Source organism: Choloepus didactylus, chromosome X (assembly GCF_015220235.1).
Source record: "Choloepus didactylus isolate mChoDid1 chromosome X, mChoDid1.pri, whole genome shotgun sequence".
Lineage (NCBI taxonomy): Eukaryota > Metazoa > Chordata > Mammalia > Pilosa > Megalonychidae > Choloepus > Choloepus didactylus.
In genome coordinates, this window is record NC_051334.1 from 151,098,024 (window position 1) to 151,114,091 (window position 16,068).

Consider the following 16,068-nt stretch of genomic DNA (forward strand, 5'->3'; position numbering starts at 1 on the left):
TGTTGTAGATATATAAGTACAATTTCACTTCACTAATTCAGACACTACTAATTTAAAAGATGGAATAATTCAGAGAACATCTGGGATGTAAAGGCTAATGTTAGCCTGGCCCACATGATATTGAGTTCTGAATTTGTGGTACTTGAATTAAATTTTACTTTAGTAAAGGAAATTAAATTAGTAGACTTTATTATTCCACTGGCACAAATTGTTACATCTTCTGAGCAAAGCTATTTTAGTGTATATGTCAAGCTGAAGACAGAATACCAGCTAATATCTGCAGCTATCTGATAGTGACTATTCCTCCATTGAAAGGGGTTAATCAATTGTTTGGTGTAAGAGGATATGCCATGATGGAAACTATAAAAATTTGTGATAAAAGAAAGTGAGTTGTTATATCCTTTTTAGACAGGGATCCAAGCTCAGGCATAAATTGACAATTAGTCTCAAGTGGTGAATTAAATTAATGGTTAGCCTTTATAGTAGAAATGTAAATAGATCTCCAATTTACACATTGGCTAATTGTTCTTTTCAGTTCAGTATTCCATTATTTATAACTTAGTTTTAAATATTAGTTGCTTGAGACATATGAGTTGTATCATTGTGAGTCTAATGCAGTTAGAAATTTTATGATAAGTTTGAGTTAACTTGTAATTTTAATAGTTTATAAATTTATCTTTTCTTGATTTTTGTTATTTTTCCTTAGGGAAAAGAGAAGATCCTGATGTCTGCCTGAAAGCACCATGAAGAAAATTAAAACCTTGCACTTTATTTTCAATAATTTAAATACATACTGTATCTTTTATATTGTAGATAATACAGTTCAGTGAGCTACAAATGCATTCCTAAAACCATCGTAAGTCCTGTAATGGAAGCATCTAGCATGATGTTAAAACTGAAATGGACTTTGTAGATAATGAGGAGCTTTGAAACAAGGATTGGGAAAAAATAATTGTTAGGTTATTTTTAGCCATTATATTTACAAATGGGAAAGAATTCAAAGCATACTTTATGAAAGAGTAATATCAATTCTTGCTAAATACCAATAAAAATAATCCTCATTTTTGTTAAAAGCACCATTTTTAGTGAAATAGTATTTTGGTAGTTATTGATTTTAAAATGCCTTGCTGGATTGTATGGTAGGAAATTTTCTGTTTCATGTCTTTGTCATGTGCAGTTCTACATTGGGTATTATCTTCTCCACTAGCTATGGTTTCATAGGTTCTTTCATGATTTATGAAGCTGTGCACCATGTACTAGATAAAGAGTGAAGAATTTCTGTTTAATTCTGAAAGCAACCTTCTAGCCTAGTGTTCTGTTGTAGGACAGTAAAATCTGCAGACCAATCTGGAATAGTAAATCCCTAAATTTAAAGTACACTCTAAGTGTTTGTTGTATTTGATGCTATAGAACTTGAAATTATATTACTAATTGTTGTGGATACTATATATAAAACCTCATCTTGAAGGAAAACTGCAGTAGCTACAGCAAACGTAACTGATTTGCAAGCAGCCTCCCTATTAGGTAATCTTATAAGACCATTAGAAAGCTTATGGCTACATTAATTTTTAACAATTCCAAGTGATTTTTTGAAGTAAAAATTTTAGACAGTGATGGGTACTTGTATTTCCTCCTCACATTTGTATTTTCATGACTTTTGTGATTGATTACATGTCAAAATGCTTCAGGGCTCATGGAATTCATTCACTCAACAAACATAATAGGCACTGGGGGTAGAGAAGTAAAAACACCTGGACTTTCCTTCAGGTATCTCACTGTCTGGTTGGACAAGGAAAACAATAACAATAAAAGACAATAAAAGAAAATAACAGCAAAAGAAAAATAATAAAAAAGGTGATAAATGTATGAGGTTCCCTATGTGTAGGTAGATCTGTCTTCAGAGGCAGAGTGAGTCAATGCTGCAATACTCCAGTCTGTGGTCGATGGAAAAGGCTAAGTTTATTTTAAATTAATAGATTGGAGAGTTGGGTTGTACATGAGTGAGCTTGGTTAATGTTAGTGAACTGCTGAGAGATAGAACCCTCTCTGTGTGCTGGCAAGATCTGATTTCTGGGCTTTTAAAATGGATGCTCTGGGAGCACAGAGGCAAAGTATGGTCACAGTAATGTATTGTAGGCAGATTACCATTTCTAGAAGTGAGAGCATCACTTTAACTTAAGAAAAGGAATTCAGAAAGGCGACTTTTAAAATTAAGTGCATATGTTTAAATAATTTGTAATTATTTGTATCTTGAGTTAAATTTTAATAGGTATGACTAATTTTTATTCTCTCTAATTTGTTCATCCTGGAATTATCCTAAATATATGATTATGTTTGCATGCTCCTTTACCAGAGCCCTTTTAGAAAAGGCTTTTTTGAATCATTAATGGAATTTCACAATTTAATAAAATATTTGAAAGTTTTATTTAACTAATTTGTCTTAAATGGTGCCATTTAAAAATATTCAGATAGGTACTATAAATATACTAAATAAAGCATTGATGAAGGATGTCTTACTTACATTATTGAACTGATCCTCTGAAAAGGTAAATGCTTTTCTGATTTTGCTACTGTCAAACTTTCTGGTTGATGTGCCTCCCTTGTATCCTTTTGCTGGCCTTTTATTAACCATGATTTTTTTCCTTTTCTGTTTCACAACATGAGCACTCTTGCTACTTTCCAGTGTATAAATAGCTTGCATGTTTACAGAAAGGACATATCCTTTCTGTGTCTAAAATATTGCCATGATAACATACACCTGTAAGATGCTGTGTCAAGATAGAAAAATGCAAGTATATTTCCAGCCACATACCTCTCTTCAGAAAAAAAAAGTGTCAGCAAGCTCACAAGGAATATGACAGCTTATCAAATACTTGTTCATTCTCTGAAATTTGTTCTTAGAAGATATAGGTCAGTAGGGAAACAAGCTTAGGTAACTGTCTGTTTGGCTGTTACAGGCAGAGAAACTTTATGGTAGTTCACAGGTAGAATAAATCTACAGAGAATGCCTCTAAGTCCTCTGGTATAAATAAAGGGCTGGACTTAAGATATTCCCTGTGGTAGAATGGACAGAGAATAAAAAATGTGAGAAACAACTTTAAGATCTGTTAAGAATGTTTACATTACAGCTTATATTTTCACTTTATTGAGTTCAGTATCCAAAGTCTATTATAATAAAACCCAGATTTGCCCTTGAGCATTTCAAGGTTACAAGCTGCCTGGACTTCCTGTTAGGGTGCCATAAATTCAACTTTGTCACCTGTGTGTGCCCGTGCAGGAAATGGGATGCCATTATTTTGCAGTTTGCAACTAGGGGTGAAGTTAAACTACCCAGTTTGGACACTGAGAATTTGGGGCCACTTACCGAACTTGTAATAAAAGGCTGAATTCTCATTAGGCCACTTGCTTTTTGAATGAATATTTTTACGTAGAAAGATATAACAAACCTGACCCACTGACTGGATAGAACATATCAACATATGTGGATAGGATACACACACACAGAAACTGAACTGTTATTTCACAGGAAGGAGATATTGTACATAGTATGGGACAGAGAGAGTAGAAGCAGAAATGCATGAGACCTTAATTTTTTGCCACTGATTAGCTGTGTGATCTTGGGTAAGTCTGTTACTTTAATTGCATTTGTCAAGCAGGAATCATTAATTATTACTCACCTCACAGGACTTTTGAGGTATAATTTTAAGATAGTAATATTTCTAAATACTTAAATATCATTGATATTCAAGGATCTCTAAACATGAGGGCAAATAGGGAAGGAATATGGAGAAATCTGTCTCCATTAACAATGCTTTCAATGTTGGGGCTCCTGTCCTCCCTCTTTTTATACTCTGCATAGTTTGGGGAAAAAATCCCCAGGTGATACTAATAGCACTCCACCCACCTGTGCACCATTGATTTACTGCTGATGGGTTGTGTGAGGCAGCAACCAAGGTCATCTTCTGTTTTGTGAATGTGTTCACTGTATCTGTGTGTACATCAATGAATAAAAAGGCTGCAGAGCATTCTGCAGTGGTGTAAATTCCAGGACTTCAAGCAAGTTTCAGTAATGGGCTGCTTGGACATTATGTGGCCCACTAATATCAAGTTGAATTTTGAAAGCTCTCTTGGCCAGCTTTCCCAATGTCACTTGTAAATGTCTTCTTGTGGAAAGTAAATGGCAAATGGCCATTGTAATTGCCCAGGATGTAGGGCCTCAGAAGAGCTGTTGTTTTTTAGTCTTTCCAGGATAGCCTCCTTTACACTCCCACCCCCACCCCCAATCCATGTTTCCAATGCAGGTCCTCTAGTCCTCCCCCACCCCTTTTTTTGCATTTCTTTGTTTTCTTTCTATTGCTGAGAAAGGCACCAAAAGGAGAAAGAAGACTTTCTAAAAATCATAGCCTAGAAGGATGTAAATTTGCAGCAGCTACTTTTCCTTGTTTATTAAATGGTCACTTGTGTCAGAGATCCTATTTGAAAAATAAAAATGAAGAGATGGTGTGCCTAGGATTAGTGCCTTTTTGATTTCTGCACATACATTTTCATGATGACACGGTTTTATTGTTCCCTGTTAGGGAGCCACTTTTCATATCTCAGGTGACCACACTGACTTGAGAATGCAGTTTGGCACATGAATAAAATGGCACACAGCGTTCATTTGCAATTTTATTTTTTAAAAATGAAATATTCAAAGTACTTTTTTCTTTCAAATATTGACACATAATGTTTAACTTTAAATATTTACAGCATGTTGTTGTGATGCTCTTGTAGAAAAATGCATGCTTCTGGCCTGAAAGCCAGAGCAAAATGCAAAAGACCATTTAACTGCAGCCAGAGAACATGAACCTGTACAGTATCCAGTCACTTTTCAGCACAGGAGTGAAAGCAGGAATACAAAATTGGAATCTATTGTTTCCTAGCAACATGGCTGAAGCCATTATAACACAATTTTCAGTATGATTAGAACCTCTAACTGTTGTTATATAGAAACTGAAAATCTTGGCATACACTGTAAACATCTTTACTTTTCATGAGAAAGTAAGCAGCTAAAAAGAATATTTTTCTGACTTAAAAGCTATACTTCTTTCACCTTCTCTCTTACTGATGCTTTTGCCAGAATAGTAAAGATTTAGACATTGTCATGATTCATACAAGTAAAATATTTTCAAGGACACAATCTGATATACTAACATTTATTTAAGAGATTAAAGTCCATCACTAAATCTAAGGAAAGATTTTTAACTGCCAAACACATTTCCTTTGACAAATAATATAAGATGACAACTGCCAAGACAAAATCCACAGCAAATTTAACTCTAAGTATTTTCAGTTACTGTTTAGGAAGTAATTTCTTCTTACATACAGTAGTATATTTGGTCCTTAATAGCTTTCATATGAAGGACACACTAAAATAACAGTCACTATTTTGTAGTTGAATTCCTTTATGTTGTTGTTGGTTGTTTTCTATTTTTTTTGTTTGTTTGTTTTGCTTTTTATTTCTCAGAATAAAGACCCTTACAGGAGGCTGTGGAAGAGTGGTCTGAGATCTGAAGTACTAGTCAGGTCAGCCATGTGTATGTGAGTTCCTCCAAGAAAACAAGAATATTGCATTTGCATCCAATCTGTAGACTTCTGTTTTTCCACAAGCTAAAATCCACTCAAATCTCTCCAAAGGTTTCTTTCACTATTTGATTACTGTACTTTTGCTTCCATTACCACTGAACTCCATTACAAGTGCCCTTACATGAACACATCTTTATAAATGCAAAAAGTTTACCCTGACTCTCTCAGGTGGTATTACAGTGGGGCCTGGTCTGTTTAAAAATATATTTTTCAAAAAAAGAAAGAAAGAAGAAAAAGAGTAGAAACTACATGGTGTAATGCTTGAAACTGTGTCAACAGTGACAAAAAAGAAAAGTCTTATGAAAACCATAACTTAATTTCATAGCACTCTATGTAGTTAGCATGTGAATTCCAAATTATTATTGTCAAGTTTTCATACATTTGACTATGTTGTATATATTATATTATATATAGTCTTTATATATTACAGATCTTCTAGATAAATTGACAACAAAGGACATGCTTATCTTATACATTATTTTGCTGGGTTAAAAATAAAACATATGCTTATTTATATGGCAAGTGTTTTGCTGAAAGATAGTATGCATTGTGTTTTATTTCTCTTTCCTTCAAGAATCATGCTTCTAATGATTAGAATGACAAAAATAAATGTATTTAAATGTCGGTTAAGCTATGTACTTTTCAGCTCATTTGGGTCTCTAGACTGTAATGCAAGAGTACACACAACACAAAACAAAAAAGCACAAATAAAAGGGCCTCACTAGTGAAAAGAAACAATCATGGAGACAAAGTAGTCTCCGACTCCAGCCTAGAATGTTCATAGGAGAGTCAACTATTGTGCTCTCACTGGAACTTTCTTGAATGGTGTGTGACTCTGCAGTGTTAGCCACCTCTGTCTTCTGGGTATGAGAAATTTGTATAGTTCTCTTAAAAATGCTTTTAATTTAATCAGGAAATGCAAGTGAATGGTTCTTTCATTAACTTACACTTCAGAACTTCAAATCAATGAAGGCATTCAGCTGAATAGGAAGCCATGTACTCAATATCTCCATGTTCTTATTAAGAAATGCCAACATGTTTCTCTCAGATTTACTACTCATGAATGCCAATCTTTTTTTTCTTTCATCCTCAAAACTTTGGGAGTGTTAAAGAGAGCAGTAATAGTTCAAGACAGTATTAAAATCATATCTATAAGTGACAAAAGTGCATTTCATGAATAATACAAATATAACATTAAGAAATTAAAGGCACAAACTAACTAAATATGCATTACAAACTAGAAATGTACTGTTCAAGGCAATTACTATTGTGTAATACCTTCAAATATTTGTTCTAATGGATATTTAAAGCATTTTGAAAATGATACATTATCAGTGAATTGCAAAAATGTATAATCACTTAAAATATAAGCAATTATATTTTAAGGTAAATAAAGTGCGTGGAGGTACTTGGAGGATTGGGGGTAAAAGAGGGGCTGAGGAAACTGAGAGAAGGACAGAACAAGGGAAATCAAGGTGAGATGATAAAAAAAATAAGCAAAATAAACCCTAATATTGACATCTTGGATTAGTGATAAAATAGATCATCACATTTATGAATGCACTCTCTCTACACAATTCATAAATTATTTTCCTATTGATTTAAAAGAACATTAGAGGTTCAAGGAACTTAAGGTCCGTTTTTAGGCTGGTGTGGAGGTTTTCAAATTTTTGACAAGTTTGATAGTAATTTTAGAATTCCATCCTGAATAAATATTGTATCATTAACATAGACCTGATTCAGGAAAACCCCAATAACATGATTTTAGTATGGATTAGCAATTTCTTGAGCTAGTGCACTTCCAATTAAAAGAGAGATGAAGTCATCACAAATTCCCTCTTTCTCTTGCAATACATGTATAAAAATGTAGTAATCTGAACCTGAAGGATTTGAAAATGAAATGTTTGAATACACCCTACCCTACTGTCTGCATGTCCTTGGCTTTCACTCTCTCTACTTTGTGTAGTAGGAGAAAGGCTCTCTAAAAATCGTAACATGAGCTTGGCTCCTGACTTTGCATATTTTTGAGAAATCATCACAAAGCAAAGCAATGACCTCACACTGCATTTAGGTAGTAGCTGGAAAGAATCCAAACTGTAACATTCCATCATAAATTCTCTTTCAGACATAGCAAATGTCCAGACTAGGTGATGAAAGTGCTGAGGCTGGCTCGGGGGAATTTTCTACAGGCCACATTGTACTGTCATGTATTTTCATTTGTGGTGTCTTAAAATTACACAGCATTTTACAGACTGTCTTTTTGTCACTGGGCACAAATCTCCCAGCTCACCAAGGGGCTTCCTTTCCTTCAGGATTCATAAAGATTGAGAAACTGAAGCTGATGGTAACACTAATTTTGACCTTTTCCCAATTTTTAAATTATCTCTGAACAAAATAACCCCTCCTGGAAAATAGTTATTGTCCTAGGTAGGCAAGATGATTAAATAAAAATAAATGGATAAAGACAGAAAATGAAAATAACCAAACCATACAAATTATGTTAATAAACAGTTTGCCTCTCTATTATTAGTTGAAATGTTTTAGGTTGGAAAGTGTTCACTTAATAAATTTTCCGAATATGGCTGGGAGGTGTACAATAAAGAATTATATATTTGAAAGATAAATCTAAATGGAATGAAACAACATGGCAGCAACTACTATGATGTTTGGTTTGGTATTCCCTTTGATACTTTCCTTTCACCTTAGTACTAGGTCTATTTTTTTTTCAAGTTTTGGCTCTTATGAATTTCTGCACTAGTAGTTGATGTGTTTGTTCATTGGCATCCCAGACAAGTATGCCTGCGGAAGCCTTGTTTTTGTACAGAGTCATACTTTTTAGTAAATTACCTTTCATGTGCCCAAAACCATTGGATTAGTGTATAAATACTGAATTACTAATGTGAAACTATGACCAAAACACACTCTATAGATAAGTGAGAAATTCCCACCCAGGTTAACAAAAGCTTTGGTTACATGACGTCAATATAGCTGGACAATTTGGTAAAATATCTAGTCAAAGTAGGTTGTGTGGGGGAGGTTAAATTGACCAGCTGCTTTAGTATCATCTAGAACAAGCAAATTGTGGCTATTCAGTCTGGTTACCATGCCCACAGGGAAGCACGGTAAACAGAATCCAGCCACTGCACACCAAAACACAGCACGACAGCATGGCATTTACTTTAACAAGCAAGGAGGAATAATCAGGGAGCAAGGGCAAATGAGTCCTGACTCTAGGAGATGGTGGCCGAGGACATTTTACACTTTTTAAAAAAAGTTTCCTATAACAGATCTGGAAACTGTGAAAGAGATGGCAGTCTTTGGAAATGTAAGATTCAGATACTATTGCACCACCTTTAAAAATAGCCTGCAAGTTCTGCCAAAAGTTAAATATGAAACTTCATGTCACAATGGAGACATAGAACCTTGGGTTCTTTCTATACATTTGAACATATGCATGGCTTGACAAATTTAATGTGGTGCTTTCTGAAAACTGTTTTTTTAGCTGCTTGAGTTGTACATGTGTTATTTTGAATATTGCCATACAAGAATGAAAAGTCTCTGTCGTTTCTTGGAGTTTAAACAAACTATTAAAATACCATCTTCTGTCACATTGAAAGGCAGTTGGATATGTTTTTCCTCCATATTTATATACAGAGTTCTGATCTAGAAAAGCAATACAATAAACCATTGTATGTTTTAAAAACAGGCAGTCTTTGGTGACGCAAAGGCAGAGATTTTTTTGTTACCTCCTGCCTATTTCGCTCTGTCTCATAAAGTGAATATTGTTGGCACTGTCAGAAAGTTCTAAATACTGCTCAACAGACAAAACAAAATACCCATCATAACCTTGTACCCTCCCAGTGCTCAAAAGCTGCTGCTTTTCCTCCTCTGTCCATGCCCGAATACCCTCTTCCCCTTCTTGCAGCTTTCTTTGTTCCTTAGTCCAGGCCTGGGACACAGCGCGTTGTCTGGCAATCTCCAACACGTGATTCTTTTCCTCTTCCACAGTTGTCCCATACCGGATGTTGAAACACAGAGCCCCGTGCTGGAGTTGGATATCTGCAAAACGTCTAGTCCTCCCATCCAGCACAGAAGTCATCTGGGACACAGTGACATTGACACCATTCTCCAGAATCCGCCTCCCCCCAGTGTTACCAATGAGCACCAGGTCTTCCTCCAGAGATCCAAGTTTAATGAAGTAGTGAGTGTCCCTCCCCTCTATGGTAAAATGCAGGTTTTCCAGGTAATGAGCATTATTGAGAATGGCAGCAAGCCTCCTGCTATCTTCGTTGGCTACTCCTATAATATCAGCTGTCACTACACCATCCTTGATCGAAAATTTTATACCTTTCCCAAAAACAGAAGGAACAGCAGCAAACCTTGGTTGCTTCCCTCCTTCAAGGCATCTTCTATCAGTGTATTGGGGTGTCATAGGAAGTTGGTCCAAGGAAATGAAATTCCTGAGCTGTTTCTGTAGCTCACACTGAATACCCAGGATAGTCTAGGAAAGAAAAAAAAGCATAATGTAAATACAACACAGGGTTAAACAACTTGCATGCTTGGTGATTGTGGAAAGCAAAGGCTTGCAAAGTTGCTTCCTTCTTTCTCTAATTTGCTGGTGAATGATTTAAAAACAGGCCAAATTTGGAATCACTTCATCAGAGATTTAGAAAAGACCAATAGTGACTTGATCATCTGGCATATATTTCTTGATATCTTGGTTGAGTTAAGCATAAGGAAAAATGTTCAAACTTGGTATTATAGGATCTCAGAGCTAGAAGACACTTCAAGTTAAGTGGGTCCAGCTCCCACAAAACATAGACCTTTTATTTTCACCAATTTAACTAACACCGATTAAGTGTTATTATCGCATGTAGAGAAATACATTTGGTACAGTGAGGTATAAAGAGATGCATAAAGCATAGTTCTCGCCTTCAAGAAGCTTATGACCTTATAAATAACTATAGCAAATAGAAAGAATTTCACTGATCTTTTAACATGGACTTTAATAAAACCTTTTTATTATGGAAAATTTCAAACACACTAAGAAATAAAGAGAAGAGAATAATGAGTCTCCAAGTATCCATTACAAAGCTTTAGCAATTATCAAAATTTTACTAAACTTATTAGACTTTTAATTACAAAAAGCATTTTCATATTTTATGTATTTACAAAAAAAGGGATAAGCCTGTATTATATATTTAGAATTTATTTCCCCTTATATATTTTTATACTTAAATATCAAGCCTTCCCATCCAAATTTCAGTTTTATTTTGTTAATGCTAAAAAATTTTGCAAACACAGATATTCTTATTTCTTTCAGTTAATAATAAATATTCCTTCCTGTTTTCATTTGTACCTCATGCTCCTGATGAAATCATGTATTGAATCTTGAACACTTTTGGTATTCCTATTTTTTTCCAGAATTATTATATCCTGGTAAATTTTATTACTTTTCTTCATTATTCTCATAGGTTCCCAAATGCTTTTTCTTTATCAGAATAATTTTTTAAATTCAGTTTTATTGAGATATATTCACATACCATACAATCATCCACAGTGTACCATCGATTGTTCACAGTACCATCATGTAGTTGTGCATTCATCACCACATTCAATTTTTGAACATTTTCTTTACTCCAAAAAAATAAAAATAAGAATAAAAATAAAAGTAAAAAAGAACACCTAAGGCGTTCCAACCCTCCCATCCCATTCTATTTTTCATTTAATTTTTGTCCCCATTTTCTATGCATCTGTCCATACACGGGATAAAGGGAGTGTGAGCCACAAGATTTTCACAATCACAAAGTCAAACCGTGTAAGCTACATAGTAATGCAATTGTCTTCAAGAATCAAGGACACTGGGTTGCAGTTTGACAGTTTCAGGTATTTCCTTATAACTATTCTAATAAACTAAAAACTAAAAAGGGATATCTGTATAATGCATAAGAATAACCTCCAGAATGACCTCTCGACACTATTTGAGATCTCTCAGCCACTGAAACTTTATTTTGTTTCATTCCTCTTCTCCCTTTTGGTCCAAGAAGGCTTTCTCAATCCCACGATAATGGGTCCAGGCTCATCTCCGAGAGTCATGTAGCATGTTGCCAGAGAGATTTACACCCCTGGGAGTCACGTCCCACGTAGTGGGGGAGGGCAGTGAATTTATCTGCCAAGTGGGCTTAGAGAGAGGTCACATCTGAGGAACAAAGAGACTCTCAGTGGGAGACTCTTAGGCACAATTGTAAGTAGGCTTAACATCTCCTTTGCAGTAACAAGCTTCATAAGGGCAAGTTCTCAGTGTTTGAGAGAATATCAATAATAACCCAGGTGGGGAAGTCCAACATTTCGGCATTTTTCCCCAGTTCCTCATGGGGGCACCACAAATACATTCTAATTCTCTGCCCAGATTACTTTGGGATGTATCAGGATTTCACACCAACCTGTACAAACCTACCAGATCTCACTCCCTATTCAAAGTTCCATGTAATTATGGTGCTAAAATAAACTGACCGTATGAGTCAAATTATTTAGTGTGCTACAGAAAATACAGATCCTTTATCAGAATAATTTTAATTCTGTCATTTCTATGCTTTTAACATACTATCCCCTAAATTATTTTATAATTGGAAATCTGCTGTATTTATGTCTCTTTATGAATATTTTTCTCTTTGTAAGATTCCATAATTGATCTTAGTAGACCATTCCAGAATTGTAAACCTTCATCATTCTTCTTATTTATCTATCACAGTGGTCATCAAGTCACCTGTTAGTTTTTCTGTTCCAAAAGCTCCAACTTCCTGATCCTTTCCTCATGGAAACTTTTTTCTACCTCCTCACTAACCATGGCTATTTTAGTGAACATTCAAAAAGACTCAAAAATAAGTAAGCAAATACATATTAATACCACTTCATGGTGTTGGAGGCTCTGCAATTTTCAGCATTGTTGCTTCATCAAAAATAGAGAAGGTAAAATTTTTACTAACCTTTCCTGAATCCCATTCTTGAGTTTTTGATTGAAGCTGTAGAAGCTCATAAGTTAATTCCAAATTCTTTAATTCTGGTTTTGGAAATCCAGGTAGTACATTATGTAACTGGAAACCAAATAGCTCCAACCAACTTCCAATGTCTGTGAGACAAAATTTAAAAGAAAAAGTTAAAAAAGCATATACGTTAAAACCTTTGTTGAAAGCTTGAGAGATGTCCCTTCTGTCTTCCTCAATATGTTTAGATAATGGGAAGCTAAGGATACAAACCTCCCTTTTTATCACCCAGTCTAAAGCATATGATTCTCTCTCTGCAGGGAAAGCTTTGACTCATGGATAATCACAAAGATAGGCTCAGTTCACTGCACTGAAGCTCTTGATGTGGTAGTGGTACTAAGGCCACATTGACTGGACTATGATATTAGATTTAATCGCTGCAACATAATTCTGAGTTTTTCTTTTATCAATTTATTCATATAAGATTTAAAAATGAAAAGTCCAAAGAGAAACAGCCCTAAAAGGAAATAAAAAATGCACCGGATACAAAAGTATCATGTTTTGTGCTAACTTGCATGGTTTTGCTCATTGTAGAAAACTAAGGAAGGGAGTGAATGTGGGCTAACCAGCAGGGAAAGGAAGCAAATTTACAAAGGCATTGAGATTAAGTGATAAAATAAACACCACTGAGTAATCTCAAGTTTAGTTTAAAGTTTTACGTCATTTATATACCTGTGGTATACTTTGCAACATCTTGAATTTTGCCAACTGGGTAGTTGTTTTCAAAGGAGTAGAGGTTGAATGGCTTAGGAAGGAGGTTCAAGTGTTTCCATATGTGATGATTAGGTGTTGTCCACCTACCAGCAACAACATCATAATCCCTTTGTCCCAGGTGCACTAATTTAGTAAGGAAATCATAGAGTCCTCCATGAAAACCAATGATGACTTGAAAGTCAGGGTAAGTGTCATGATAGATATCTCCATAAGGAGTGTACAAAACCTCTTTTATCACCTGACCTCGGCTGCTGAACACAGCTAATGGGGTGCCTGTATTATCACAAGCTACATAATATTCTTCCCCACTGCTTAGCTCCATGGCAATAAGGTGACCTTGGAGATCATAATACAGAGATGTGATCTCCGAACTTGTGTGATTGTACAAATGAGTAATTCTTATGGGGTTCGCTAGGTCTGCATAAAAGAACTGTAGATGCTGCCCTAAGCTGGACTTACTGGCGACACGTCGCCCAAGCCCATCATAGTAGTACTGCACTGTCCAGCCAGAAGCCTTATTGTAGGCTTTCTGCAGCAGACCATTAGAATTATATTCAAATATATCATTTCCCCTCTGCCTTAGAAAGCCATCTTCATCCATTTTATACTGAATGTCTCCCAGTCTGGTGATGCGGTCTCGGAGATCATATCGGAGAGGAGTAAGACGAGCACTATTCCCATGGCTTAAGAGGTTGATGTTTCCATTTAGATCATAACTATAACGCCACTGGGTTTTATCATTTACAGAAACAGTTTGAAGTTGCCCATCAGCATCATATTCATAAAAGTATCTTGTTATATTGGCATCGACTCCTACTCTTATATCACATATTACCATGTGGCCCATATTATCATATTGAATAGTCATCCAATAGGCAATTGCCTTTAGGATTTCATATTGGACTTCAATAACTTGTCCATTGGCACTGAAGATCTTGGTGTGCTTCATTACTGTAGTAGTTATGACCTGATTTAAATCATAATTAATAACACTAAATTTTCCAAATTGCTCTGTTCTACCAGAGACATCAACATATCTGTATAGATCTATGGGCAAAGGGGTTTCATTTATCACAGCTTGCATGCTTGTGACACGGAAGTTGTTGTAGCTGTAGTCAAACCGTGCATTCACAAGTCCTTCTTCACTGAATCTGAAAATCTGGCGTCCAATAAGAGGCCCTGTAGGAATCAAAACAAAGCTGGGTGATTAATCTTGAACAATCAGAAAGGTCCAGTGTTATTTTATTTAGTATTGATGCTTCCACATTAAAAACAAAATATTAGGGATTGACCACTGATATATAATGCCTGGGCTTATTATCCTTTATTCTCATAGTGGTAGTCACCAAATATGGAAAATAAAAAAAAACCTGTATAGTATATTTATAGAAAAATTTAATTACAGGATATTCAGAGGTAATAACCCATCTGGTAGCCTGAAGTAATGAAAGTAAGATTATAAACATGCTTTCTTGCTATAATAACTGACAAAATGCTTTCATTTCATACCATGAAGTCAGAGGGTTGGGTTTTAACAAAGTCCAGTATTAAAGTAATTGGATTTGGGCACTTTATAAAACCAGGATGAAATGTATTCAAAAGTTCTGACTTTTGAAGGCATTTTGTCATCAACTCAGGCTTACAGAAGTTGCATAGGGCTTGAACTAGTTTCAATGAGAATCATATCTTGCACCTGCATCTTTGGAAAGGTTTGGTGTGGGTAGGAACAAGTGTTCAGTTACACTATATTCTCAGATTTCAACATTCTTGAGAGCTGAGAGAAATACATGGTATGTTTTTAAGGAATCAGCTTTCATGCAGCCTATAATACATGTTTTAAATTTTCAGTGGAAGATAATTTGATAAGTAAAGTGAAAGTTTGTTGGATTGAATATCTATAGGTTAATACTTCTATTTAAGACTATGTTTGGTGGAAATTTCATGAGAAAATATTGATGCTGTTGAATACATCACCACTCGTTCACAACAAACCTGTTTGCCTGTATCTGATTGTGCAGATGAATCCATCATGCATTAGGTGTATTGTCTTAATCACTCCAGAAGACTCTTCATATGTTAATGTGACCTGGGTGGTATCGTAGAGAATCTCAGACAGCCTTGCTTGTTTGGTGTACTTGTATAATATTCTTCTCCCTGTCCCCAGATGCAGGGTCTGTAGCAGTCGGCCATCTCGACTATAGTCTTGGATAAAAGAAGTACTACTGTCTGGTGGGGTGTAGATATTCCGGTAGTAACCCACTGAGAGCATGGTTTGTAAGCTGTGGCGCACCATACTAGGCATGGTGACTGAGAGCAGACAATCCGATTGGTCGTACTCAAAGATGTAACGCCGCTGGCTATGTAAGAGGAGCATCACAGACTGAAATGAGACAATGGCAAAAATAGCACAATATGTACCACTGAAATTGAGTAGATTAAAGAAAATATACATTCATCCATTCAACACAAATTTATTGAGCACCTACTATGTGTCAGGCACTGTGATGGCCCCTTGTGGATATAGTAGTACACAAGATGGTATCTATCTTCATAGAACTTGCAGTTTAATGGAGGAGAAAGACAAATAACCAATCAATTACAATACAGTGTGCTATGTATTATGACGGAAATACAGGGTGCTTATGGGAGGTGGAGGCAGGCAGATAAGTCAGACTTAAGGAAGGCT

General features: G+C 35.5%; 2 protein-coding genes across 2 annotated transcripts in view; one reads left to right on the plus strand and one right to left on the minus strand.

Moving 5' to 3' along the window:
- SH2D1A (SH2 domain containing 1A) overlaps positions 1-6,131 on the plus strand; it is a 24,611-nt gene extending 18,480 nt beyond the window's left edge. The window contains exon 4 of the mRNA XM_037821367.1: positions 707-6,131. Within this exon, the coding sequence (XP_037677295.1) occupies positions 707-747 (41 nt within the window). The 3' untranslated portion in view covers positions 748-6,131. The remainder of the gene's footprint in view (positions 1-706) is intronic.
- TENM1 (teneurin transmembrane protein 1) overlaps positions 4,669-16,068 on the minus strand; it is a 388,184-nt gene continuing 376,784 nt past the window's right edge. Inside the window, exons 20-23 of the mRNA XM_037821365.1 lie at positions 15,375-15,762; positions 13,341-14,561; positions 12,612-12,754; positions 4,669-10,126 (exon numbers count right to left, since the gene is read on the minus strand). Coding sequence (XP_037677293.1) covers positions 9,368-10,126; positions 12,612-12,754; positions 13,341-14,561; positions 15,375-15,762 — 2,511 coding nt within the window. The 3' untranslated portion in view covers positions 4,669-9,367. The remainder of the gene's footprint in view (positions 10,127-12,611; positions 12,755-13,340; positions 14,562-15,374; positions 15,763-16,068) is intronic.